Source organism: Bos indicus, chromosome 22, assembly GCF_029378745.1.
Source record: "Bos indicus isolate NIAB-ARS_2022 breed Sahiwal x Tharparkar chromosome 22, NIAB-ARS_B.indTharparkar_mat_pri_1.0, whole genome shotgun sequence".
In the NCBI taxonomy this organism is placed as follows: Eukaryota; Metazoa; Chordata; class Mammalia; order Artiodactyla; family Bovidae; genus Bos; species Bos indicus.
This window is the reverse complement of record NC_091781.1, coordinates 19,433,921-19,460,912: the sequence shown is the minus strand read 5'-3', so window position 1 is coordinate 19,460,912 and position 26,992 is coordinate 19,433,921. Positions and strand designations below refer to the sequence as shown.

The 26,992-nt window shown below is 40.0% G+C and overlaps 1 protein-coding gene across 6 annotated transcripts in view; it reads left to right on the top strand.

Annotated features, from left to right (window-relative positions):
• Positions 1 to 1,767: 1,767 nt before the first annotated feature.
• GRM7 (glutamate metabotropic receptor 7) overlaps positions 1,768 to 26,992 on the top strand; it is a 935,735-nt gene continuing 910,510 nt past the window's right edge. For 4 of the 6 annotated variants that reach the window (XR_011562970.1, XM_070776293.1, XM_070776292.1 and 1 more), the window contains exon 1: positions 1,769 to 2,595. Coding sequence is in view for 5 of the 6 variants with exons in the window: in XM_070776293.1 (XP_070632394.1) it covers positions 2,077 to 2,595 (519 nt within the window). In the remaining variant the exon portion in view is untranslated. Of the gene's footprint in view, positions 2,596 to 26,992 lie in introns of all 6 variants that reach the window. The other 2 variants (XM_070776295.1, XM_070776296.1) reach the window with 1 other exon arrangement.

Here is a 26,992-nt window from a genome sequence, read left to right as displayed (position 1 = left end):
ACCAGGAGTCCAAGGATTAGCTATGCATGACCATGGTTGGCCTCTGTTTACATCCTTGAACTCATCACTGTAACCAGAAGGTTTTTTGTTTTCCCTCCTCAAACTTTAAATACTGAAACCTGCAGGAGGGGCAATATCTGAAAAAAAATTAATGGACTGTCCATTTTTAAAAGGAAAAAAATAAGTCCTCTGTATCAGGAAATGTTGTTTGGCCATCAGAAAACAGGTATTGTGATCCATAAAGGAACAGAGGATATTGGTCTAAAAACACTACCATGGCCAAAGGGGCGTGGCCTATTTTAAACAGAGGATTTGAGAGTTAAAAGATAAGTTGTAGAACATTCAATTCAGTTTCCTTATTTTATTGATGGAGAAACTAAAACTGAGACACAGGAACAGACATGCCAAGGTAACACAGGTGGCTGATGGAAGATACAGCTGCTCATGTTCTGACTTTTTAGGTTTATGTGTTGTGTGTATTTTGTACAAGGACATTTTTCTTTAGAACATTAACATTAAAATAAAAAGATAGTCTTGTTTTTGGTTTTCTCTCCACCCTCGATTCAATGTAAGATGGTTTTGCTGCACTCCAACAGTAAGCCACAGAAAGAGTTGAGTTCACCATATGGAGTACACTTTGGTACCACGGACAGAGACATTGCCTTTCTGTAAGCAGGAAAGACAATGTCTAGGGCCACTTGTTGCTTTAAGGGGCCAAGTTTGGGTTGGACCTGAAGGAGGGAACACCTTTGAAAAACAGCTTCCTAACTGCACTAAAAACTGCTCTGGCATCCTGTTTCTTTCCCCTCCCCCCACATCTTCAGTCAGGAAAAAAAAAAAGAATAGCATACTGGATTGATGGGGAGATTTCTGTCTAACCCTCTTTCTTCCTCCGACTGTCACCTCTTCCTTGCTATTTTCTGTCCTCGAAAACCTGACTCCAGCCCAAAAGTATCTCTGGAAGTGGGTAGGAGGGAGCCTTCCACCTGTCAAAGCTAGAGGAGAAGGTGCGCTCTGAGGAGTTCTCAGTTGTTCCATCTCTTGCAATGAGAGGAAGAAAAGGAGTGAATCCGCCAGATTTGCTGGAGATCAGGGTTAGTTAGTTCGTCCAGCTCCGGTCACAGTAACCCCTGTAGACCAAGGCTGCACTTCCATTCCCAGCGTTTCTCGTTGTCTTTCCTTACAGGCTAGCCCAGTGCCTGGCTCCAGAGAAGTCTCTGGTTAAAGGTTCTTTACGTCATAAATCAGGTTCTTGTGTGTATGTGTGTTTTTCTTACACAAAACTGGTACAGACGGATTAGCAGTAGAGACTAGGATCTCCCTACTTCTCTTCACCCTCTACCACAGCATCTTGAACTACCTTGCATTCTCCCGGAGCTCACAGCTCCGGCTCCGACCTCAGGGTTGGGAGCAGTCAGCCCCAGACAGCACCGCCCTGTCCCGGGGCCGATGCCACCAGTGCCTCGAATGTGTGTGTCAGTGCAGGCGGGCAAGCCAGAGGCTTCTACACTGAGACAGGAGCAGGAATTCAGCTTTCGCTTGCGATCTGCAATCCCCAGATTCCCTGGGGACCGCGAAACTCCCAATCGGAGGCAGCCGCCCCCCCTTCTCCAAGCCGCCCACCCATTCCCCCCTTTACCTCCTCACGCAGCCCCTCCCTGCGTGATGATGCAAACCAGTGGGGAGGGCGGGCTCTGAGAAGGGTGGGGAGAGCCGGAGAGCGAGCGAGGGTGGGAGGGAGTGGGAGGAGGAGGAGAGGGAGCCGAACGACCATTTAAAGCGATAGCAATCCGTGCCCTCTCCCTAGTGCTGGGCTGTTGGAGAGCTCGAGCTGCAAACCGCGGAGCGCGAGCGCGAGCGCGGCGCGCCGGCCGGGGAACCCCAGAGCGCACGGCACCCCAAGCTGGCAGGCTCCGCGGGACCCCCTACCCTCGTCGGCTGCCCCTCCCCGGGCGCCCCCACCGTCCTCGCCAGCAGGAGCTCCTGGGCTTCCCACGAGGAGCTCACCCCAAGGAGCCCGAACCCCGGCGAGCCCGCCACCGTCCCCTCCAGCGCCGCCGCAGCCGCTGGAGCAGCATGGTCCAGCTGGGGAAGCTGCTCCGCGTCCTGACTTTGATGAAGTTCCCCTGCTGCGTGCTGGAGGTGCTCCTGTGCGCGCTGGCGGCGGCGGCGCGCGGCCAGGAGATGTACGCCCCGCACTCCATCCGGATCGAGGGGGACGTCACCCTCGGGGGGCTGTTCCCGGTGCACGCGAAGGGTCCCAGCGGAGTGCCCTGCGGCGACATCAAGAGGGAGAACGGGATCCACAGGCTGGAAGCGATGCTCTACGCCCTGGACCAGATCAACAGCGATCCCAACCTGCTGCCCAACGTGACGCTGGGCGCGCGGATCCTGGACACTTGTTCCAGGGACACTTACGCGCTCGAACAGTCGCTCACTTTCGTCCAGGCGCTCATCCAGAAGGACACCTCCGACGTGCGCTGCACCAACGGCGAGCCTCCAGTTTTCGTCAAGCCTGAGAAAGTAGTTGGAGTGATTGGGGCTTCGGGGAGTTCGGTCTCCATCATGGTAGCCAACATCCTGAGGCTTTTCCAGGTAGGGGGGCGCTCCCACTGGGGCAGAGCGCGCTGTAGCTCCCCGCGCTCTTAATTCTAAAAAAACCACTGGCTAGGACTTGAGGGGCGCGGGGTCAGGTCAGCCTTCGCTCATTGCCACCCTGGAGATCCTGGCGAATCCCTCCCGCCCCACGCGAGGAGGTACTTTCCCCGTTGGGTTCATTTCCCTTTCATCTCTCCCCTGTCCGCGCTCCACTCCATCCGGCTTGACATCCTGGATTTATGGCCCCATTTACAAGAAGCAATCTGCGAAAAACAAGGCGATGATTTAAATGGGTTTGCATTTGAGTGAAATATGGTCCAAAAACTGGCTCGTAAAAGTGCCAGGCTCCTGTGAGAGCCGGTTAAGCGCAAGGAATTTGAAAGATGAGAAGACGCCTCGAAACTGGGCATTTCTCAACTCCCAGCTTCCCAGTCCCATGCCACCCGGCAAGACGCAGCTCCCCAGGAAAATGTCGAGAAAAGATTAGGGAGGCACTTCTTAGACCGAGGGCTAGGTCTTCACCTGCATCTGAATGTTAATTGCCCATTTCTCCCAGGTCGGATTTCCCGACCTGTAGCCTGTCTTTGAGAAGGCATGGGGCAGAAGACGAGGGGGACGGCCCCCAAGTGGGGAGAGGCCACCCACAGACGTGACCCCCAAGTGATTTGCTCTGGGCAGTTTGCACCGTCTAAATTGCATTTGCAATCCAGCCACTGGCAGGAGCTGGGCGATCAGCTTTCTACTCTTGCCTTTCGGAGCCCAGAGATGAGCTCATGCTAACTGCGAAACAAAATAGCTTTCTCTGTCTCCTCCCTCCGCCCATCCTTTCCCACGACCTCCCTAACGCAACCCCCCAACCCAATCCTGGGCTTTGAGGACGATTCTCAGAGGCAGGCGAGAAGGCACCTGGAGGGAGGCAGTAGGGTGCGATGAGCAAGGCTGGGCGTTCCTCCTGCTGGGGTGCAAGAGGGCGACGGCGAAAATGGGAGAAGGCGGATGGGGCAGCTGAGTGATGGGTTGGTTAGTCTACTGCAGTGCTCTCTCTCGCCGCCTGCTCCCGGAGCCTCAGCCCCAGGGCTCGTGCGCTGCACTGGGTATAAATGGATGGCTGTGAATTAAAAAATTGAATTTCAGGGTCCGCGTGACTATGGGTTCCCTTTTCCTTGTTTCTCTGTCTTTCTCACTGTCTCTTTCTCTCCTCGTGTCTCTTTCTCCGTGCTTTTTTTCCCCTCCTCTATTTTTAATCCCCCCTTTCAATTTCTGCCTCTCTTCTCTTTCTCTACCTTTATTTCCAAGGTTTGTTGTTGTCGTTGTTCATCTCTATCTGGAAGTGACATTTTTTTTTTTTTTTTTTAATGCACAGCTCTCTCCCTGCCTGATAGTATCCAAACTCCCTCAATCCCTTCTGAAGATCTTCTGTCTGACCCTTATGCTCACCCTGTCTAGAGAGTTGGCTCCCTCTCAAATGCCTTTCCCTAAGGGTGTTGGGTTTCTGGAGGGGACTCTGGGTGAGAGTGCAGCCATCACCCCCGTCTGCTCCCAGGAGTATGAAGTTTGTGTTTGTGCCAGTAAGAGGGGTGCCTGTCCAAAGCTGCAACCTGGTATGGACCCTCTGATCCTGTGAGCATCCTTAGTCCCTCCCCAGGATGCCATCACAAAGATCTCTAGATGTTTGCAAACCCTAAAGTGCTTGGGGAGGAAGCCTTCACTTTGAGTTGATGCATTCAAGAAGAGCCTGAATCGTTGTAAGCAAAACCCAGAAGCAATTCCTTTACCTCTGAGATTAAGCCAGAGAACCTGAGGAGGCAGTCCTGTAAGGAGGATGAGGCCAGAGGTCGCCTGAAAACCACAGAGGTGACTCACAGAATTTTAACTGGAGCTCTGGGATTTGAAGGCCCATTTGCTCTTTGACATTTTTTTCTTTTATTAATTATTTTACTGCCTATTTCTCTCTTCCCTCAGAGCTTGGGCAATACTGCAGATCGGCCTGCATGTCTAAAACAGTGAAATCTTAAAGTCAAGAGAGAGCTTGCAGACTAGGCTCACGGATTGTGTTTGCTGAAAAAGATTCCAGGGGGAGCTGATTCCTTCTCTGGTGTGTGGACCTGAGGCCGTTGCAAGAAAAGAAAACGCTTGCCTTGTGCTTAGTTCCCCCATTCCCTGGGCTGGGAAGGAGAGGAACTGAATGCCAGTGTTAGCAGTGTGGGTTGGGACCAAAACCATTCAGAGAAAACACTGTCATTTTCCTCTAATTTGCAAATTACAGCTATTCATGTTGGACTAAACAGCAGAGGGAAAAGAACCCCCAGTTTTCACCTGTATTTATTGAGAAGAGGCTGATAGTAGGAGGGACGCAGCAACTTGTCGCTTGTGCTTTGAGCTCGGTATAAGCGTTGGTGTGGCCATCCCAGTTAACCATTGCCCATGTTTAAATATATAGAGAGAGATTTCGACAGTCTCTTCCAATAGCCTTTTTTTTTTTTCTTGCATGTGATCTTAGAAACTCATGGCGTGCAAGTCCAACCCCCAGTTTCCCAGCCTCTGTAAAACTGCAAAATGAATAGAGAAAACAGTGGAACACAGACCCATTGTTCAAAGGCACAGTCACTTTGGGGAGAGAGGACAAGAATGGTGGGTGCAGTCTTCTCTGGGATTGCAGAGTTCAGCTCAATTAAGATTGTCCTATATAAAAGAAACTCCTCTAAATGATTGAATTCTTAGTTCTCCAGAGATTCAAGTTTTCTTTTGCCTGGTCACTGTGGGTTGCTGTGGGGGAATATGCCAAACCGATCACTTGAGATAAAAATTTATGGTGAGATAAACTTCTAGGTGGGGGGAAGGAATACTTAGTGACTTAAATGGGGATGCTAAGTACTGAGGGTTGGGGGAAGGAGTAAGAAGATAGTAATAGATGTAACAAATGCTGCAGCTGCCAGCAAAGCCTGGAATGAAGTTCTTTCATGAAAATGAGGACCAGGGCAAGATTGAGTACTCAGATGTAAATAGTGTCTCTGACTTGGAATCCTCCTCTGCCTGCTGGTGGGCCAGAGCTGAGTGAGTGCTCTCTCTCCTCTGTATGCACACTGTGTTGGTTAGTCAGTGACATGTCAGAGCACAGGAATCATACCCAGTGGATCTTTCAAATCCAGGAATTTGAGGCTAATGAAATTAGTGTGTGGCCAGGGCTCTGCCAACTAGAATTAAGTCACTGCAACAGCCCTGCAATGCATTTTCAGCCTGAAAGAAGCATCAGGGAGGCATTTCTAGAGATTTGTTTCTGAGCCTGTACAAAATAATACTCTCCTAATGCTAAGAAAGATTAAATGTAAATTAATATTGACTATGAGTAACATATTTTTAAAAAATGATCACAGAGTGGGGGATGGCTTAAAAGTGAAGAGCTTACATAATGTGATGTCCAAAAAATAAATCTCCCCTGACCACTGTTTCATGGGCTATAAGTAAGATATATTATAGTGGAAAGTAATGGGAACGTTTTTATTCAAGGCTTCTCTGCTATTGACTTGAGAGCAAACACTCTGAGAGTATAAATTACTCTTGCTGTGTCCTGACTCTGAATGAACAATATTTCATGTTCAGTGACGTGGTCTAAGGTATAGACTTGGGATTGAATGGCATCTGTTTCGGTTGTTTTGTCCTCTAAGGGGCAACTAGATAGAACAAAGTGGTCAACTTGACCCTTGTGGAAGCATATTGCAAATCTAAACCTGAGGCCCTGGTACCATAAATGAAATGCATTTGTAAATTTGTGTTTTCCTTCTGCTGATTGATGCTTGAATATAATCTCAAACTTGGGGGGCAGCATTTTATACATAAGTACAAGGTTTTCTTGCTTCTTTCTTTCTCTCTCTCTTTCTGCAGCTTATGTAATTGATAGAACTGGGCACCTAGGATAATGTGGTGTTACTATAGTGGGAATAAAAAAAAAACTCTTACTCTTAAAAAAAATTCACAGATATAGGTGTCAGTGCCATTTGGAAGAGTCTCTATAACAATTTCCGTCTCCACATTTACTGTGTTTCGGCAAATTTACCTAACAGATGGTGAGTGGGCAATTTTTAAAGGGGCATTTTTTAAAAGAGCAGAAAGGGAAGGAATAGAGACAGGCACATACTATATCTGAAGATACCTCCACAAGTATTTTATGTATATATATATATATATATATATATATATACACACACACACACATATACATATATATATATATAAACACACACATATACATGCATATATATACTTATACAATTAAAAAGTCTTTGGATATTTTTTTTTCTTCAAGAATTACTGAGATAATGGCTTACTTCAATTTCACAAACATTTAGGATTTAGCAGATTATAAATGCTCTCTTTGTTACAGATAGAAGTTGTATCATGGATTTAAAAGACCACAGTCAATTACACAAAGTGTACTCTAGTCTCAATCCTGCCATTAATTAGCTGTGTTACCTTAGGTCATTCAGTTTTTCCAGGCCTCATTTTTCTCATCAGATATTTATTTTAAAAAAAATGTACTGACGTTTCTAATCTCTGTGTCACAGTTTAGTTTGGAGAAAATCTGTTCTTGTCCAAGCTCCATGATGTCGTATTTCCAGCTCCAGCTTTGAACTTTGAGTGAGTTTGGGGCAACTTTTTAATGATCTTTTCACACAGCTATTTTAGCTAATATTAGTCTAGCTGATTTCACCACTCAAACTTTTTCTTGTGTTCTTCTACCAGTGTGTGCCTTAGTCATATGTATCAAGGCTATTGCAGGAAAAATTGCCTCCTGGGTCAGCTTCCTACGTGGTCATATGACACAGGGCAGGGAGTGGGGACTGTGGATTTTACAGAAGCTGATACAGTTTTCATTATCCACGTCCTCTCCCCTTTCATCTTGCAAAAACAGCAGGCTTTTCTTGGAGAACTGCCAGATAATGACATCCTGCCTCCTCTCTGGCCCTGGGGATGAGTCACAGCAGGTGATTGGTTCATGTGTGGGCATCTAAGTCTCTCGGACTCCTCCTTGAGATTTCTCTCAAAGAAGGATGAGGAAAAAAAGTCTTTTCTCTGTGGAATTTCTAAGCTAAGGAGCCATGTCTCTGGGACTCCCAGTGATCATCCAGCACAAGAAGAGATCTTCTGTAACATAAAGTCTTGCAGAGGTAAGCAGGGCTGAGTGATGGAGAGAAAGCTGGAATTCTGTTGATACTCTGGAACTCCCAAATCCAACTTTGTCTGAATATTTGGCAGCACCCCTGAATTTCCAGTACTTGTCCCTTGAGGTTGTTCTTGTTTGTTTCTGTTTTCAAATTTCCTTTGATGATTTTGAGTTTGTTTTCAGCTGTGTTCAGCTGAAAGCATCATAGCTAAAAGAGCTAATCTTCATTAATGTCAAGTTTGCTTATTGACATTCCTTAGACAAAAAATAATAACTGATATTTTGTTTCAGGAAAATCCGTATAGCCCAGGTTTGAGATATATGAAACTTTGCATCCTCCCCAACTCTATCCAACATTTATTGTTTTACCTTTAAGCATTTATGGAGAAGGAAATGGCAACCCACTCCAGTACCCTTGCCTGGAAAATCCCGTGGACGGAGGAGCCTGGTAGGCTACAGTCCATGGTGTTGCAAAGAGTCAGACACGACTGAGCAACTTCACTTTTAAGTATCTGTGACCATGTATTTCCCATCTTGATGCAGCTGAGAAAGAGAGCAAATACTTCTGATGTAAGCCCTCCTGTTTGGAAGCTTTAGAACAATAGTTGATTCTTATCATTTAAGCAGATCTTTTGCTGATGTCTTCAGAGCACAGAAGCATTTTCATGGCATACTAGAGTACCAAGTACATTAAGCCTGCTCTGCTTCTCACTCTGTTTTAAATTAGTCAAAAAAAGAACACTCTCAAATACATTTTCCCAACAACTAAAATATACATGTGATTATGTTTAGAAGACATTTATGCAACATGTAGTTAGACTAATAAATTAATGAACCTTTTGCCAATTGGCACAGCAAATATATATGTTCAATGTACTTAATTAAAAAGAAGACAATAACCTATTTTTGCAGGCTAAATAATTACCTGAGAAGAGTATTGTGCCTGCACACTTAATATTATAGTATTTCATGCTTGACAAGTAATTTTCTTTCAGTTATATTTACTGCCAAATGTTTCTTGGATCAAGTTATTAAGTTATAAAGTCAAAAGTAAAATGATATGAAATTACAATGATAAAGGAAACATATCTCCCTTTATGAGAAGTTCTAATTTCTTTTCAATATTACTAGCAGTGACCACAGTACTCATTGGAGTTCTTACTGTGAGCCACTGTGTCATGTTTGTTTAGTTCTGACCGTAGTTCTGCAAAGGACGTATAATCACATTGTAAGTCTGAAGAAAGTGATTCTCATAGTCCAAAGTCACCTAGCTAGTAAGTGGCAAAGGCTAGATTCATCTTAGATTTGTCTGACAGTGTGTCGGTTGGTAGTGACTATGAGCACTGCTCAGCTGTTGCACCAAGAAGTGCTTAAAATAATCATAGATTTGCCTACCCTGAAACTGTAGTGATTTAAAGATATCAAAGTTGCTAATTGCTTAACCAAATCTAACATTTTATTTCATTTCTTTAGCAAAATTAATTCTGGGCACCCATAGAAACTTAAGCACACAAATCCTTATCTCCAAAGAACACATGCTTGTTTCCCATTATTCAACAGGTAGCCCTGTGCAGAGGTAATAAATATATAGTAGACTTTTCATACAAATAAATGAGAAAAGATGTTTCTTCTTGTCCTGATTCAGTGCCCATTCATTATGGATTATGACAGTTCTTCCTAAACTTTATTTCATTCACTCCACTCTTTCTATAAACTTCAAGTGAGGGAATCCATCATTCAGATATATGTGCAATGCGAGAGGACTGTATTAATACAATTTCTGGAAGTCAGGTTGATAGAGCACGGGAAGTATATCCTAATAAATGCAACATTAATGTTTGTGTGGGCCGTGAAATGAAGGGTAGGAGAGTTTCCCAGTCTAATGGATTATTTTGTCTATGAAAGTGCTGCACCTTAATAGTCTTATAATTGGTCATTTACAGAGTCTTCCATCTCTGGGTTTTGTGCTTTATTTGCTCTGAGGCTGTTGATTCCTTTTCTCATTCTGGATGGAAGATAGCAATGGAGCCACTTCAGAGGGCTCAGCCTACCTTTTTGTGTTATTCTTCAGTTGAAAATACTTCTATTTGTTAAAGCGCTGTTTAAACATTTTTATCATGTTTTAAACTTGATTGTGTTCTGAAGGTATTAGCACAGGCAGACATAATGGGGGATGTTTTCCAGGAGAAAACATGCTTTTATCAAAGGAATTATCAGAATTTTCATGTAGAGATTAAGAATCAAATTCTAGAGTTAGATAGACCTGAATTAAAATTCATACTCATGACTTATTACCAACCTCATCTTGATCAAACAGATACCACATCTCTCTTTAATTTCCTTATCTTTGAAATGGGAACAAGAGAAGTGTGCCTGATGGAGTTATGCATAAAGCATGTCTGAAAGAATAATCATACAGATAGCACAAGATACACATGGAAATAGTTTAGCATCGAGTTGAGCATGTGATTCATGTTTAATACATTTAAGTGCTATTGTTTTATTATTATTATGCTGTCATTAAATATCATTGTTACTTGAATGTCATTATTGTTAAGTCTACTGTAAAATTACAATAATAATCCATGATGAATTCTACTCTTCTGTTTCCTTTGTTTAAATCAATATCTATCTATCTGTGTATATATGTGTGTGTATGTATATATATATATATATATATATAGATATAGAGAGAGAGAGAGAGAGAGAGAGAACATTTTATCAGTACTACTCAGTGGACTGAGAATTTCCATGGTGCTGGTTAAAACGTATCATTCATTGCATGGACTTGGTGTACTTAGCAGAGAGACTAACAGATTTGAAGTCAGCCATCCCCAAGTGTGAATTCCATGGTGACCCTTTTCTAGCTGTAGAACCTTGAGGAAATCACTTAAACTTTTTGAGCTTTACTACTTACTAGTTTCCCCATCTATATATTTTCCAGAAATACTTACTAAGCATCTTCCTCGTGCACTGTTTTACATGCTTGGACATAGTAAATGAGTAAATTAGACAAGAGCCTTTATGCGTTTCTCTCTCTCCCCCCACCTTTCTTTTCTTGTGCTCTTATTGATAACAGATGGATGTTATAAATAAATTCTATGCTTTGTCACAAGTTGATGGGTTCTATGGGATGAAGAAAAGAATTTGAAGCCACTGAAGAGCCTTGGTTGGGAATGCTAGAGGGGTGTACAGGTGGGTTCTATTTTTAAATAGGGTAGTCAGGCTGGATTTCATAAGTTGACATTTGAGCCAAGACTTGAAGTGAGGGAGTTGTCAGAATGGATTAGGGTGGGGGCATTCCCTGGAAGCAGGAACAGCCGGTGCCCAAACTCTGAGGCATAAATATGCCTGGCAGGTTGGAGGACTATCAAGGAGGCCGCCCCGCTGACTTAGTCAGTGGGGAGGAAGGCGCAGCAGGAGGACTTGAGGTCAGACGAACTGAGTGAGTCCTGGGAGACCATCACATGCATTTTGTCTTTTACTCTAAATGTAGGCAGCCAGAGGCAGGATTTTAGCAAAGGTGTGGCGTGATCTGTCTCTTGTCTGACAAGCATAACTCTATCTGTGGTCTTGAGGAAGAGGGAGAGAGCAGAATCAGGGAGCCTCTCAGGAGGCGATTATAGCCTCCATGAGGTCCATGTGCCGGGATGTTGATGGCCAGTGTTCTCAGAAGTGGTGCATCGGGGAGATTGTGACAGCATTTCCTGGTAGATTAAGTGTGAGAATGGAGAAAAAGGGGTCAAGGGTGAAATCAAGATTTAGTGCCTGCACAACTAGAAAGGTGTGGTTACTATCACATAAAATGGAAAAAGTTTAGGGTAGAGCATACGTTAGGGGATTAAAGGTTTTGGAGGTATAAGACAATATTTTTCTTGACACCCAAGTAGAGATGCTGAACACAGAGTCAGATACACAAGTCTACAGTTCTCATGAAAGGTCTAAGCTAGAAATACATTTTACTAAAATGGAGATATTAAGAACAATTACATGGAAGCACTGTTTTAAAGATAAAATGAAGTGATGTAGTTAACACTGTCTTCTCAACACTTTTAACAACTCTTAGCTAAAATAGCAGTCTGAAATGAAATACCTATAGGTTTTATTGTTTGTTTTTACAGTAAAACTGAATAAAATGTTGTCACAGTTATTTTATTAGTAATAATATTTGTGACACAGTTGTTTTAGTTAAGACACCATGACTACAAAGGTTTAGAATAAACCTTTCAGTCTCCAAATTTTCACTGCTAGTGTACTTGAAACTGTGTCTTGTAACATTTAAGTTAGTTGTAATAGAGTACCTCTTTAAATAGAAGTAATTCTGAACTATCCAGATCAATGCAGTCTTATATACCCTTATATATAATTATTGTTTTATGATCCATCAAACTCACTTGAAAATTTGTATCACTGATAAATGAGAATCTAAGCATTTACTCATATATTCAAGGGAAAATTGTACTTGTCATTTCCATTTGGGTCCCTACTTTGAACAATTTTGCCAGACATTGCACATTTTCCCTTCACTGTGCAATTGAAACATGACAGGGGAAATATTATCTTACTGGTTTTGAGTTCCCCTTATTGTTGTTGTTCAGTCGCCCAGTCACGTCTGATCTTTGCGACCTCATGAACTGCAGCATGCCGGGCCTCTCTGAGTTCCCCTTAGCTATCTGCAAATCCTTAAACCGACTTTGTGGCTTAACCAAAATTCTCTTCCATATTCATTCCACTAGCAGCTATTGGTCTAGGCATGTACTTATACTAAAAAATGCATGACCACGTTGTCTCTACACATCTATAATTTTATGTTAACACTATCATTATGTAAGCTATATTTTAATTGTAATTATAACAAATTTTACATCAACACATCCATTTCTAGTGTTCATCTAGTGTTCAAGGAGAGAACAGAATGTAGTAAATTTTATCAAAATATACCATCTGAAGAATAGAACAGAGGGTAATTGTCTAATTCTGTATTCACTATAATTAAGTTCAGTGGAGTTGGCATAATAGAATTAAGATGAAAAAAAAAAATAGATGTTGAGGTACCATGGCTCCCTCTCCTAACACACCCTTTTCATATCGGAGAGCAGCAGTGTAGCAGCTTTTTGTACAGAAATGGAGACAGGAAGAGGCCAGAGGATGAATGACAGGCACAAGTAGGGTTAAACTATGAAGAGTAATATGGAAATGAAATTTCGCTGTTGGCTTTGGTGAGTGGGGGAGATGTATCAGCATTTGTGCCTACTTTGATCACATTTTCTGGAACAGTTAAGCCCAGCGTCAACCATACTGTCCCATTGTCCTCATAAGTAGGAACATACTGTTACTCGAACCTTTGCTTCCTGTTTCTTGATGATTGGTTGAGAAGATTATCACAGGGACTGCATCTTGTGAGTAACTACATTGTTTTGAAAAGATTGAAATGCACTTAAGAGTGGTAACTCCAACTGTCCTCTTTCTTGATCTTGGACTATTTAAGTCTGGAGTGTAGCAGTAGGTTATGGGGGAGTATTATTGGAATTTTTGGTTATGCATAATGGTTATAGCATGATGGTTAGGAATGTAGATGTTAGTTCAGATCCTGACTTTCCATTTACTAACCGTACGAGCTTGGAAAATTTACCTGATTACCTGAACCTCAGTATCCCTATTTATAAAATGATGATAATAACATTCTATCATTATAGGATGGTTCTCAAGTTTAAAATGAAGTTACCTATGCCAAGCGCTTAATACAATGCCTGGAGCACACTAAAGTTGTTATTATCAGTATTATTATCACAATGCCAGGTACTATTTTTCCTATACCCTTATTCTGTTATCTTCTGTCCCCTTTCATTCCTTTCTTGTTTCTGTATGAAGGTAGGCTTGTCACAGAGCATTTTCTTTCACTGATTCTGACCCCTAGTCATCAAGGTGACTGAACCTCGACCCTGCATTCATTGCTGTTCATTGAAACAATCCCTGTTTTGAGAAGTTGGATGTTGAAGCCAAGTGAGGTCAAAGAGAGAGAAATATTCAAGACATCTTCACTCAGGGGCTAAGGGAAATATTCAGGATTCAGATGAAGAATCAGGCAAAGGGCACCATGCTTAATTTCCTACTGTAGTGATTAAGAACAAGTCAGACAGGCTAGGTTTAAACTCACTTCCATTAGGCTGGCAATGGGACCTTAGGTGTTTTTGTAAGTCCTATATAAGCCTGAGCTTCAATCTGAAAGAGAGCAGTGACATTATCAGGACCTATCATATAGCCTTGTTGTAATAAGTGAAAAATCCTTTTTAAAGTGTTCAGTACACTGTTTTGCATCTAGTAAGAACTTAGTAAGTTGTAACTTCATTGACTACTACCACTCTTAATATTGTTAAGTAGCTGACCAAATCCTAGGCCCATTCTTTTCTTAAATTGCACATAAACACTTGGACAACCAGCTAACATTTATCAAGTGTTGCTTTTATAGAAACCCTCATGAATCCAAAGGTGCTTTTAACACTCTCCCATTCAGAGCGTGTTCTGGAGATGGAATCAACACAGCACTGCCTCCATCATCACTGCCATTGCTGTCACTGTGCTCCCTTTCCGAGTGCCTTCTGTGTGCTGGGCACCACGTTTAGCCCTCTGTTTACACTATATCCTGTTGTTCTCACCTCAGGTGACATCATCCCCAATTTTCAGATAAAGACACTGAGGTGTTGGAAATGTAAGAAACTTGACCCACAGCAAAAGATGGAGGCAGGGAATTCAAATCTCTTTTCTCTCTGACTTCAAGAACCCTTAAATATTAGTATACTATCCATACTACATCTGGTGAAGAAAATCTGCTTCCCTCCACTCTAGTTAGTGTAGAAACAATTCTCAATCCCCATATTCCTCTATTGCCCACGCCACTGTGACATCAGGACTAGTAGGGAGAAGCGACCTCTTCAAAGACAAAGGCAACCTAATCTCTTTCTGCCTTTCCAGAATGAACTAACCAACATTTTCTTTCCTTCTTAAGACTCCCCACATGTTCCTTTTGGTATTTACCTTGGCCTTTTTGAATTCTGACATTCTGTACATGACTCAGCCACTCTACCTAATGCGAGTTTATCGGGGTCAAGTATAGAGTCTTACTCATCCTGAAGCCCAATTACACCCCTGTAACATCTCACTCTGCTTTTCTTCTTAAAGGACATCTGCAGATATTTGTTTGAATTTTGTTGAATTGTTCTCATCAATACTACATTAAAAGTTGTATAGAAAGTACTTTCCTGTCAGAAAAGCCATCTAAATAAATTTCTAGATGGTTACTTTTTGTAGGATTATTATAGAGGTTATGGATCTTCAGGGAATATCTTTTAGATTAAGTTCTTCATATCACCTTATTTTTACATAGAATGATACATCTGAATTTTCTCTATCAAACCTGTGTGGCTTCACTGGCTTATAACTTAGCTTTTTGGTTGCATCTTGTTGACTTTTCCACTTACAATGATATTCGAGCCTGGTATTGATGGGGTTCAGTGGGAAAACACATCTTAAGGCCATGAATTGGTTTTGTAGAGAACTAACATAAAAAACTAACGTTTTATCATATTCTGCAGAACTCATGAATTTTTTTTAAATTCTATAATTCCATTCTTTCAAGGAGTATAAAACCAATTTCAAAATGTTTATCTTAATTTGTTCACCTCCTCCTTCTTAGTCTTAGTGAGAAGAGAATAAACTGAATGGAAAAAAGTCATTATGACCACTGAGGCCACAAGGAAATGAGTCAGTGCCTGAGTATTATTTTCATCTCTCCCCTATGCGTGTGGTCTAAGGTCTTGAATGGTTAGTAGGTGAAAATTACCTAGTTGATCATTGCTAATGGATTGTGTCATTTAATCCCCTGGTAGTCATTCAATGAAAGTATGTATTATTATGGTATCTTATAGAGCACATGCATGGAGCCTAGACTCAGCAACAGTTATTTGCTCATTAAAATATGGATTTTGGACTTGGGTCTCTGACTTCTAAAGCACTTCTAGTGATTTTTACCACTAAATTAAAGTTGTAAAACTCTGAGAGTAGATAGCTTCTAAAATTTCCTCACCTCTAAGTTTTTAGAATTAAATTTTCATATGATTTACAGTCTTAACAGTTGACGGATAGGAGAAATACCAGCCTGTTAAATGGAATTTTCCTTAAATAAGCCTGTTTTATGACACCAAGTCACTCATTCATTCCCTCAGGGTATATTGGATATTCTCTCTGTGCAAAGACATTTTAGGCCTCACAGTGGAGTGAGCTCCCCTTCTATAGACTCTCCCACAGCTTCAGAGAAGCCTTGCACTGTACAGATGGGGTCTTGGTGATGGAAGCCTGGTTTGTCCCCCACTGATAAAACTAAGACATACTCACATTAGTTCACAGGCCTCTTGAACCCATGGTGTAACAGTACAAATGAACCTTACCATTTTGCCTGCAATTAATGATATGAAGGCTTTGGATTTGGATATAGAAAGTGGATGCAATCATGGGCTTGTTGGTTATACATGTGTATGCGTATCATATGTTATCAGCCTGCAGCTACCTGCCAGCCACCACTACTATGTTTCACAGACTAAATAGATACATTCTTATCTCTTCTATGGATAAGCTCTTGACAATATATTTAATATATATATTTAATATATTTATAACATATATATATACTGTTAAATATATTTAGTATATATATATACTGTTAAATATATATAGTTACTAGAGCCTCCCCCAATAAATATATCATTGGCTAACCAATGGTTTCTCAAATATGCTAATTAAACCACCTTTAAAGTAGACTGACATACCACTGCCTATAGTAGACAGTGGCATTCTTTAGAAATCTTAGGGGAAAATGCCACCAGGTACACATTTTTTAATTTATGACTGTCCATATATATATATGAGCAATTTTATATATGTGTATATACTTGTTCATACATATGAATGATTTAAAATTGAAGATATACTTAAATTTAAATTTTGAGGATGTATTTCTATGTTCTTCTGTTAGCAGGTAGCAAATGAAATTATTAGCAGATTCATACAGCAGGGAAATAACCAATCAGATTTAATTCAATAAGTTGCTTTTTTTGGTAAATTTATGGTTGTGGTTATTATATATATAATACATTTGCTGAAGAAAATATTTCTACTGCTTTTACACAAAATTAAAATCATTTAATATGTATACAGTGTGTCTCAAATGTCTTAGTACAGTTTTGATATTTAATATCATCATAAGTAATAGAATTAGAAACATGCCCCCAAAACCATGTAAAGGTATAATTACCTTCATTTCCCTTATATTTTTGAGACTTCTGGAAAATAAATATTTAATTGTATTATCTATTTCTATCTAAGGATAGCAACTAGGAAAACAAATTTTATTTTAAAAAGTCAATATTAAAATATGTTTTTTAAGATGATCAAAACTAAGGAAGTGGTTAAGAAATTCAAAATTTTAAACTTTACAATGGTGCTTTTTTATGAATGTATAGTACTTCTTCTGAAGGAATTAATCTTTTAAAAATATAATTTATTTTTATTGATGTATAATGTGTTAATTACTGATATAAAGTGACTCAGCTATACATATATACACACACACACACACACACACATTCTTTTTCCTATTATTTTCTATTATGTTTTATCATAGGATACTGAATAGAGTTAGTTCCCTGTGCTCTACAGTAGGGCCTTGTTGTTTATTCATCCTATATATAATAGTTTGCATAAGCTAATCCTAAACTCCCAATCCATCCTTCCCCCATGACCCTCCCCCTTGGCAACCAACAGTCTGCTCTCTATATCCCTGATTCTGTTTCATAGAGAGGTTAATTTATGTTATATTTTAGATTCCACATATAAGTAATATCATATATTGTTTTTCTTTCTCTTTCTGATTTACTTCACTTAGTATGATAATCTCATTGCATCTTTGTTCCTACAAGTGGGATCACTGCATTCTTTTTTATGGCTGAGTAGTATTCCGTTGCATATATGTACCACATCTTCTTTCTGCATTCATCTGTCAGTAGACATTTAGGTTGCTTCCATATCTTGGCTATTGTGAAGAGTGCTGCTATGAGCATGGGTGCAGGTTATCTTTTCAGATAGACTTTTTTCTGGGTACATGCTCAGGGGTGAGATTCCTGAGTCACATGGCAACTCTATTTTTAGTTTTATGAGGAATCTCCATACTGTTTTCCACAGTGGTTGCACCAACTTACCATTCTACCAACAGTGTAGGAGGGTTTCCGTTTCTCCACACCCTCTCCAGCGTTTGTTATTTGTGGACTTTTTAATGATGGCCATTCTGACTGCTGTAAGGTGGTACCTCACTGTAGTTTCGATTTGCATTTCCCTGATAATTAGTGATGCTGAGCATGTTTTCATCTGTATTCCTCTTTAGAGAAGAAATGTCTATTTAGGTCTTCTGCTCATTTTTTGATTGGGTTTTGTTTTTATGTTGTCAAGATGTATAAGCTATTTGTGTATTTTGAAAATTAAGCCTTATCAGTTGCATTGTTTGCAAATATTTTCTCCCATTGTGTAGGTTGTCTTTTAGTTTTGTTTGCAGTTTTCTTTGCTGTGCAAAAACTTGTAAGCTTCATTTATGTCCCTTTTTTTGTTTGTTTGTTTTTATTTCTATTGCTCTGGGACACTGACCCAAGAAAACATTGGTACAATTTATGTCAGAGATTGTTTTGCCTATGTTCTCTTCAATGAGTTTTATGATTTCATGTCTTATGTTTAAGTCTTTAAGCCATTTCGAGTTTATTTTCATTCATGGTGAAAGTGTGTATTCTAACTTCATTGATTTACAACTTTTTCAACACCACTTGCTGAAGAGACCATCTTTTTCCCATTGTATATTCTTACCTCCTTTGTTGAAGGTTAATTGGCTGTGGGTATGTGAGTTCATTTCTGGTTTATTTATGTCTATTTTTGTGCTAATGCTACACTGTTTTGATTAGTGTAGCTTTGTAGTATTGTCTGAAGTCTGGGCTGGTGATGCCTTCTGCCTTGTTCTTTTTCTTCAGGATTACTTTGGCAATTATAGGCCTTTTATGATTCCATATTACTCTTAGGATTATTTATTCTAGTTCTGTGAAAATGTCATGGGTGATTTGATAGGGATTACATTAAATCTGTAGATTACTTTGGGTAGTATGGCCATTTTAACAATATTAATTCTTCCAATCCAAGAGCATGGGATGTCTTTCCGTTTCTTTGAATCATTTTCAATTTCCTTTATTAATGTTTTGTAGTTTTCAGCATATAAATCGTTCACCTCATTGGTATTTTATTTCTGGGGTTGTGATTTTAAAAGGTATCATTTCTTTACATTACATCCTTTTTCTGATATTTCATTGTTGGTGCAAAGAAATGCAACCTATTTCTGTATGTTAATCTTGTATCCTTTTACCTTGCTGAAATCAGTCATCAGTTCTTGTACTTTTTGTGTGGTGTCTTTAGGGTTTTCTGTATATTGTACCATATTATCTGCATATAATGACAATTTTCCCTCTCCCTGAAGGAATTCATGTTTAAGTTCTACTAAGACTTTTGGGATGTCTATTTAATGAGCCACTACTCTGTGCCTGAAATTGCTCTATACACTAGAGATTCTAGAATTAGCATAATAAAAACAATAATGCAGATAACAGCAAAAAGCATTCACAAACCTTTCTTGCAAGGAAGCAAAGTCACCAGGGGCAGGGAGGAAAACAAGTGAATCACACGTTCAAAATGGCAGCAATTCTCAAACATTAACGTGCTAAAGAGTCATAACAGGCATGTTAACCAGGGAGATTACAAGATCCCTTCTCCAACTGATCAGGTGTAAAGTCCCATAACTCTCCTTTTGGTAAATGCATTTGGGAGAGTCTCAGACAGATGTTCTCAGTTGTCATCAACCTTCCGTGTGTATCGAATTCACCTGAGAGTGTTATCATGACACAGATTGCTGAGGTCCAGTGCCAGAGTTCTAACCAGTTTCCGGATGGGGCTGATATTATTGGCCCAGGGGGCACATACTGAGAACCACCTTTCAAAACTCTGCAGTATGGGATGGTATGTGTTGTGAATGAGACAGGCACAGAGAACCATAGGAGAGCAGAGGGGCTTTGCTTCAAATTAGCCAAAGGTAAAATCAGTAGCTAGAATTGGTAGACCCAAGAAAAGTTATCAGAATTTTACCTACATTTGCTCATTTAATCCTTTCACTAAAGCACATAGGTGCTACTTAGTGTTCCTGTTTATTAGAGAATCCAGAGGAGGCAATTATTTTGCCTGAGTCCTAAACTGGTAAGTAACAGGTTAAGAATTCAAGTCTAGGAAGTCAGATTCCAGAGCCCACACCCTTAACTGTTCTGCATGTAGAGAGGGGTAAAATGTTGTCACTGAAGGCTTCCTGGGACACTGGTCTCTGAGTGTAGATAGAAGGACGAGTGGACATAAATACTATTATTTGTGTGTGTGTGTGTGTGGCAGCAGTGGGGGGAGGAAGTATCAGGACTTCCAGAAGAATGAGCCCTCCCCACACATCTACTCTAAGCAAGTCTACTTATCAGGAGTCCGGAACAGGAGTATGACTGTGGGGTACTGAGAAGGGTTCTAGAAACCCAAGGTTAGAATTCCCTATCAGTTTGTAACTAACAAAAAGTGGATGAATGACTTGTCTCACTTTCTACGTGTAGCTGGGAGTTTGAATACAGTCCCTATAGTGTTTGTCCAGCTGCTGAGGAATGTCAGTGGGGGACTGAGTTGCTTGGATATTCCAGCTCCCACATCTCTAGCATGTCCCTGTGGTCCACATAGTTTCAAAGGGACTCCAGAATCTCTAAGAGTGTTCCAACCATCTGAGCAGGAAGAAAGAAAAGTGAAAAAGAAATTAAGTAATGTTAAAAAAAAAAGGAAGTGTCTAAATCAAGGAGCAAATTACTTGCCACAAATGATCAGCAGACTTCCTCTTAGAGATATATCAGCTAGGGCTTTAAATCGCCACCGTAGCCTTAAAGGTAATGGGGTCTCCTAAACCAGGACTCTGATACTGAGGAATAAGAGAAGAGTGGCATTGATTAGCAGTGTCTGCACAGATTTCCTCCCTCAAACAAATATTATCCCCAAACTATTTTTTCATATATTTTACTTTAAAGAATGGAGAGGAAACATTACTTATCTGTAAATAGCCTCTTAGAAAGGGTACAGTTACATAATTACACAACCCCCTGGAGAGCTCCTTTCTTCTAAAATCTCTTTGAAAACTGTTCAAGGTAAAGGACATTTCTATCTTAATTTAGTAACTCGGAGTTGATTATCTTGGATTAACAGCCTCTTTCTGCAGATATCCTGTCGGGATTTAGAAAATTCTAGAAGTGGACAGAGAAGTTTTATGGTACACGTACAAGCGATATGCATCTCTTTGAAATAAAATCCATTTAGGGACAAAAAGGCATTTCACGTCTTTGCTATATGTTTTCACAAAATTTCCTTTCCAGTGCCATCCATTTCTCCCATCTGAATTCGTTATTACTAAACATTCTTCAGCACGTTGTCTCTCACTCTCTCTTTGGTCAGAAGTGTTCTCTGGGTCCTCACCCTTCTTCTCATCTCTTATGTGAACTCAGCCATCTGAAACTAAAGCAACTGGCCTGCTATGACTTCTCCATATCTTGAAGAACCAGTCTTTGTGGGAAAAAAAAAATTACTAACTAAAAAGGTAAAATACATCCAATCTTTCTGAGAATTACACAACCAAGAAAGAGAATAAGCACTGGAAGAAACTTATTTTATTTTACAGATATTTTACAGGCAAATGAGGTTTAAAGAAAAAATGCATTAGTTAAACTAAGTAATAAACTTTAGACCTCAGTGGAGCAACACATCAAAAGTTCATTTCTTACTCATTCAGAAGTTCAATATGGACTTTGGCAGTCTGAGGGTCGGTTTTCTGCTCAGTGTTTTCAGGGACTCACCACCTTCATCATGTAGCTCTACATTTGTCCTAAAAGGGAAAGGAGACGGGAAGTTGCAAGCTACACTTATCAACTCATTGCCCTTCAGATATAAACTCTGCATGTCACCTCTGGTCACATTCTTTAGAACAAAACTATACCCAGATGCAAGTGAACATGGAGAATATCGTTCCTGGCTTGGTCCTAGTGATGCCTCGCCAATCTAGAGGAGCTGGCTAAGATGTAGTCAACAGCTGGTTGTTTCTACCACAATGAGGGATTGGTCTGAGACTGGATTAAGTATGTGTGTGGTGTATATACATGTAATACATGCAAACATATATGTATACATGTGTACATGTACAAGGCAATGGCACCCCACTCCAGTACTCTTGCCTGGAAAATCACATGGATAGAGGAGCCTGGTAGACTGCAGTCCATGGGGTCGCTGAGGGTCAGACACGACTGAGCGACTTCACTTTCACTTTTCACTTTCATGCATTGGAGAAGGAAATGGCAACCCACTCCAGTGTTCTTGCCTGGAGAATCCCAGGGATGGGGGAGCCTGGTGGGCTGCCTTTTTTGGGGTCGCACAGAGTTGGACACAACTAAAGTGACTCAGCAGCACATAGCTGCATTAGTATGAGCTGACACTTGAGGCTTCTGCCTTGTAAAATTATACAAACTGCCTCTCTTTCCTGGTTCACAATGACTACTAGTATTTCCTTTCATCCTGCTAGTTCATCCTCACCTTTCAGTATCACATGAAAATTATGAAAGAAATTATTTCTAAGTTTCCAATGCTTTTAATAATAGAATACTCAAACCCTGACAATTTTACTATGTGAAACTTTTGCCAACCTAAAATGGTTAATTTATGAAAAGTAATTTAGATTGATACAAAGAAAAAATGAGCTGATATATATATATATATTTTACACAAATACCCAGAGCCAAGGTGCAACATAAATGGAATATTGGAGGAATTTAAATCCTCTTGGTGTAAATTTAAATATTTTTAATTGTAAAAATAATATAAATTCATTGCATAAACCCCCAAATTGAAAGATTTAAAGAAAAGAAAAGTAAACTCAATCCCATTTCTGATAAATCATCTCTGTAACATTTTTGAGGTTATCTTTTCAGATTTCTTATAACAAGTGTGCATATAAATACAATTCAAGCATAAACTATCTTTAATTATTATGTCAAACTACAAATTGTCTCTAAATAACATATTTTTATTTAGTAATATATTATACTCATGATTTCATATCACCTAATAGAAATCTGCATCATATTTTTAATGGTTAAGCAGCATTCTATTATTTATTCTACCAGTCCTTACTTCTCAAAATTTAGATTATTCATGTTTTGCTTTGCTAAATAATGAGAGAAGCATCTTTGTTCATTTGTCTTTGAGCATTTGTTTATTTATTCCCTTAGAATGGACTTCTAGAACTAGAATGGCTGCTTGTCAGTTCTGGTGCATACCACAGTATTGCCTTCCAGAATGGTTACCTTGCCTTTTGTTTCCACTAGCAATTTAACATCTGGTAAGATTTCTTATACTCATTAGTACCAGCAGTATCAATACTGATACCAATATCAATATTATTATCAATTAAAAAAATTTGTCATTCTAGTGAGTAAAATATGACACCTGGAATATTTTATTATATTTCTTTGACTGATAATAGCAAGATTGAGCATACTTTTATATCTTTATTGGCTGTTAAGACTTTTATTGGAGAAGGCAATGGCACCCCACTCCAGTACTCTTGCCTGGAAAATCCCATGGATGGAGGAGCCTGGTAGGCTGCAGTCCATGGGGTCGCTAAGAGTCGGACACGACTGAGCGACTTCACTTTTACTTTTCACTTTCATGCTTTGGAGAAGGAAATGGCAACCCACTCTGGTGTTCTTGCCTGGAGAATCCCAGGGACGGGGGAGCCTGGTGGGCTGCCATCTATGGGGTCGCATAGAGTCGGACACGACTGAAGTGACTTAGCAGCAGCAGCAAGACTTTTATCCATTTTTCATCATTGATTTATAACAATCTTTTACATATCAGTGTGTTGATTTTGTTTGTTATAAATGCAGTTTTTTTCCTTTAACTTACTAACTTTTATTTTGTGTGTGTTGAACTTTAACATTTTTGAGTCTGTTCAAAAACCCTTTAATGAAAACAACAAATGTGCAGAATCAGTCATTCTCTTGCATTTCGTAATCAATGTATTTCCTTCTGGGCAAGATGGAAATGTCAGTCCTTACTTCACCTTGTGGTTGGAAAGAATCTATCTCCTTGGAAAGGGACGATAGTCTCCACGATGCAAAAATGGAAGATTTTATAGGGTAGGTGGGGTCGGCAGAAGAAAAGGCCCTAAATTACACTCCTCTGGTGGTGGCCTTATTTGTAAAAAAAAAAAAATGGCATTTGAGGTTGTGTGACCACCGTCAGATAAACAAAATTAATTTTTAGCATGAAATACTAATATCAGCAAGAAAAGGCCAGGATAGGCTGACAGCAAGAAGTGAGGGTTTATGGGAGTGAGGCACAGCCTCTGTTTCCTCAAAAACAACTAGAAATTTAAACTCTGGGGCTCCTACTTGACCCAGTAAGCCTGTCTAGTATGTGTTTCCAGGGAGGATGAGTAGACTCAGAAGTCCAGGAATTCATCCTTGGTCCCCTCTGGGAATGAACAGAGGTGATCGATCTGTGCTCTGGAGACTTGGATATCCCCACATAGTCCTCAAAGTCATGGTGAGACAAAATGCCAATACCAATGATCCTAATGACAGTATCAATGAGGTGACAATGAGTCCTTTCAATGACCCAGCATGTGTCTGCACTGTGCCATCCATTAGTAAGTGGGCAAAGCCACTTGACAGATCTATCTGGTACAATGAATGAATCTGACACTCGTATTTTGAAAAACTGAAATTGTATCCATTTGTCAAGAACAGTGGCTACTTGTGCTGCTTTATACCCCCAGTTGGAACTAGATGACACTGCAGGCTGTAAGGTGTTCCTGCATTTTACCCCTGGAGCTGTTAAAAAACTGAAGAAGCTGCATCATGAGTGGTTAGCTCCTTGTCACCAAGAATAGTAAAGTAGATTTGTATTATTAACAGTTAAAGAGATTATAAGGTCTACAATTATTGTATTCATAGAGTATCCAAGTTACTCTAAAGAAATCCTAACATTATATTAGGACAGTTTTGAATATTTTTGTTTGATTAGCCATAATCTTCTAATTATAATGTCCCTTACCATTTTGACCATTGAAACTTGGTCTCATTTTCTTGTAGACTACCTAAGTGATCTTGGGCAAGTCAGTAACCTTTATATGAAATAGAAATAATATTACATGCTTTGAAGGACTGCAGAAAGTTGATCACCAATGTTCATCATGTGCCTAGTAGATAGTCTGGCCCATAATAACTACTTGGTTAATTGAAGATGTTGTTAGCTTCATTTTTAATTTTATTTCCAAACATTGCTCTTTATTTTTGGAAATCTAAAATTTATTCTGAGAGTGGAGGCCTTAGGCATCTCAGAAAGTTGTCTGGACTCCTCCAATATTCTCCATATATCCCTTACGTCTATCTCTATATCATTTATATTAATGGAATAAATGATCTTTGGCATGGTGATTCCAGGGTGATGAGAAGCTAGGTGGAGGTTCAGTAGACCCAGGGAAATATAGGTTTCCATGCCCAGTGCAAGTGTGGAAAAGGTGTTATTCCTGCATTATTGAGGAAATAAAGGATAACCAACTCAAAAGCAAAGGAGAATTCAACTCTGGGTTGGGAGGTAAGAGATTTCATTTCCTGCTGTGTTTATCCTACAGATGCCCACAGGAACTTTTATGTTCTTTAGCAAGAATTTACACCTTATACCATTGTAGTTAGAAGTAAAGTATACTACATAATTAGTATCTAGTAAGGGCTGGAGTTAGAATAAATACCATTTATTTGTTTTGTTTGGGTTAAGCATCTTATAGTTACAACATATTGAGGGATACAATATTGTAGTGATTAAGAGTATAGCGTTTTGAGCTAGATAATTCTGGGTTAGTATTTCACCTTTATTACCTCTTTTTTTTTCTGTTTTATTGTGGTATAATTGACAACATTGTAAGAGATTCAAAGTATTTATTATGATGATTTGATATATGCAGTGCAAAAGGATCCTTTGCATCATGTTAGTTAATGCATTTGGTACCTCATCTTTTTTTTTTTTTAATGAGAACTGAGTTTCTACTTTCTAAGCAAATTTCACTTATACAATGCAGTAGTACTGACTGCAGTCACTACATTATACAGTAGATCCTCAGACTGTATTCATCCTACAGCTGAAAGTTGCTATCCTTTTACCAATCTCTCCCTATTTTCCCCACCTTCAGCCCCTGGCAACCACTTTTCTACTCTCTCTTTCTGTGAGGTTTACTCTTTTGCTTTTAGATTCCACATATAATTATCATTCAGGATTTATCTTTGCCTTGCTTATTTCATTAGCATAATGGCCTCCAGTTTCATCTCAGTTCAGTTGCTCAGTCGTGTCCGACTCTTTGCGACCCCATGGACCACAGCACGCCAGGCCTCCTTGTCCATCACCAACTCCCAGAGCCTACCAAAACTCATGTCCATTGAGTCGGTGATGCCATCCAACCATATCATCCTCTGTTGTCCCCTTCTCCTCCTGCCTTCAATCTTTCCCAGCATCAGGGACTTTTCAAATAAGTCAGTTCTTCGCATCAGGTGGCCAAAGTATTGGAGTTTCACCTTCAGCATCAGTCCTTCCAATGAATATTCAGGACTGATTTCCTTTAGGACGGACTGGTTGGATCTCCTTGCAGTCCAAGGGACTCTCAAGTCTTTTCCAACACCACAGTTCAAAAGCATCGATTCTTCCATGCTCATCTTTCTTTACAGTCCAACTCTCACATCCATACATGACTACTAGAAAAATCGTAGCCTTGACTAGACAGAACTTTGTTGGCAAAGTAATGTCTCTGCTTTTTAATATGCTGTCTAAGTTGATCATAACTTTCCTTCCAAGGAGTAAGCATCTTTTAATTTCATGGCTGCAGTCACCATCTGCAGTGATTTTGGAGCCCAAAGCCCTCCAGTTTCATCTATACTGTCACAAATGACAGGAAGTCCTTCATTTTTTAAGGCTTAATAATATTCCATTACCTCATAACTGAGTGACTTTTAGCACATTGTTTATACTTTCTAAGTCTCAGAT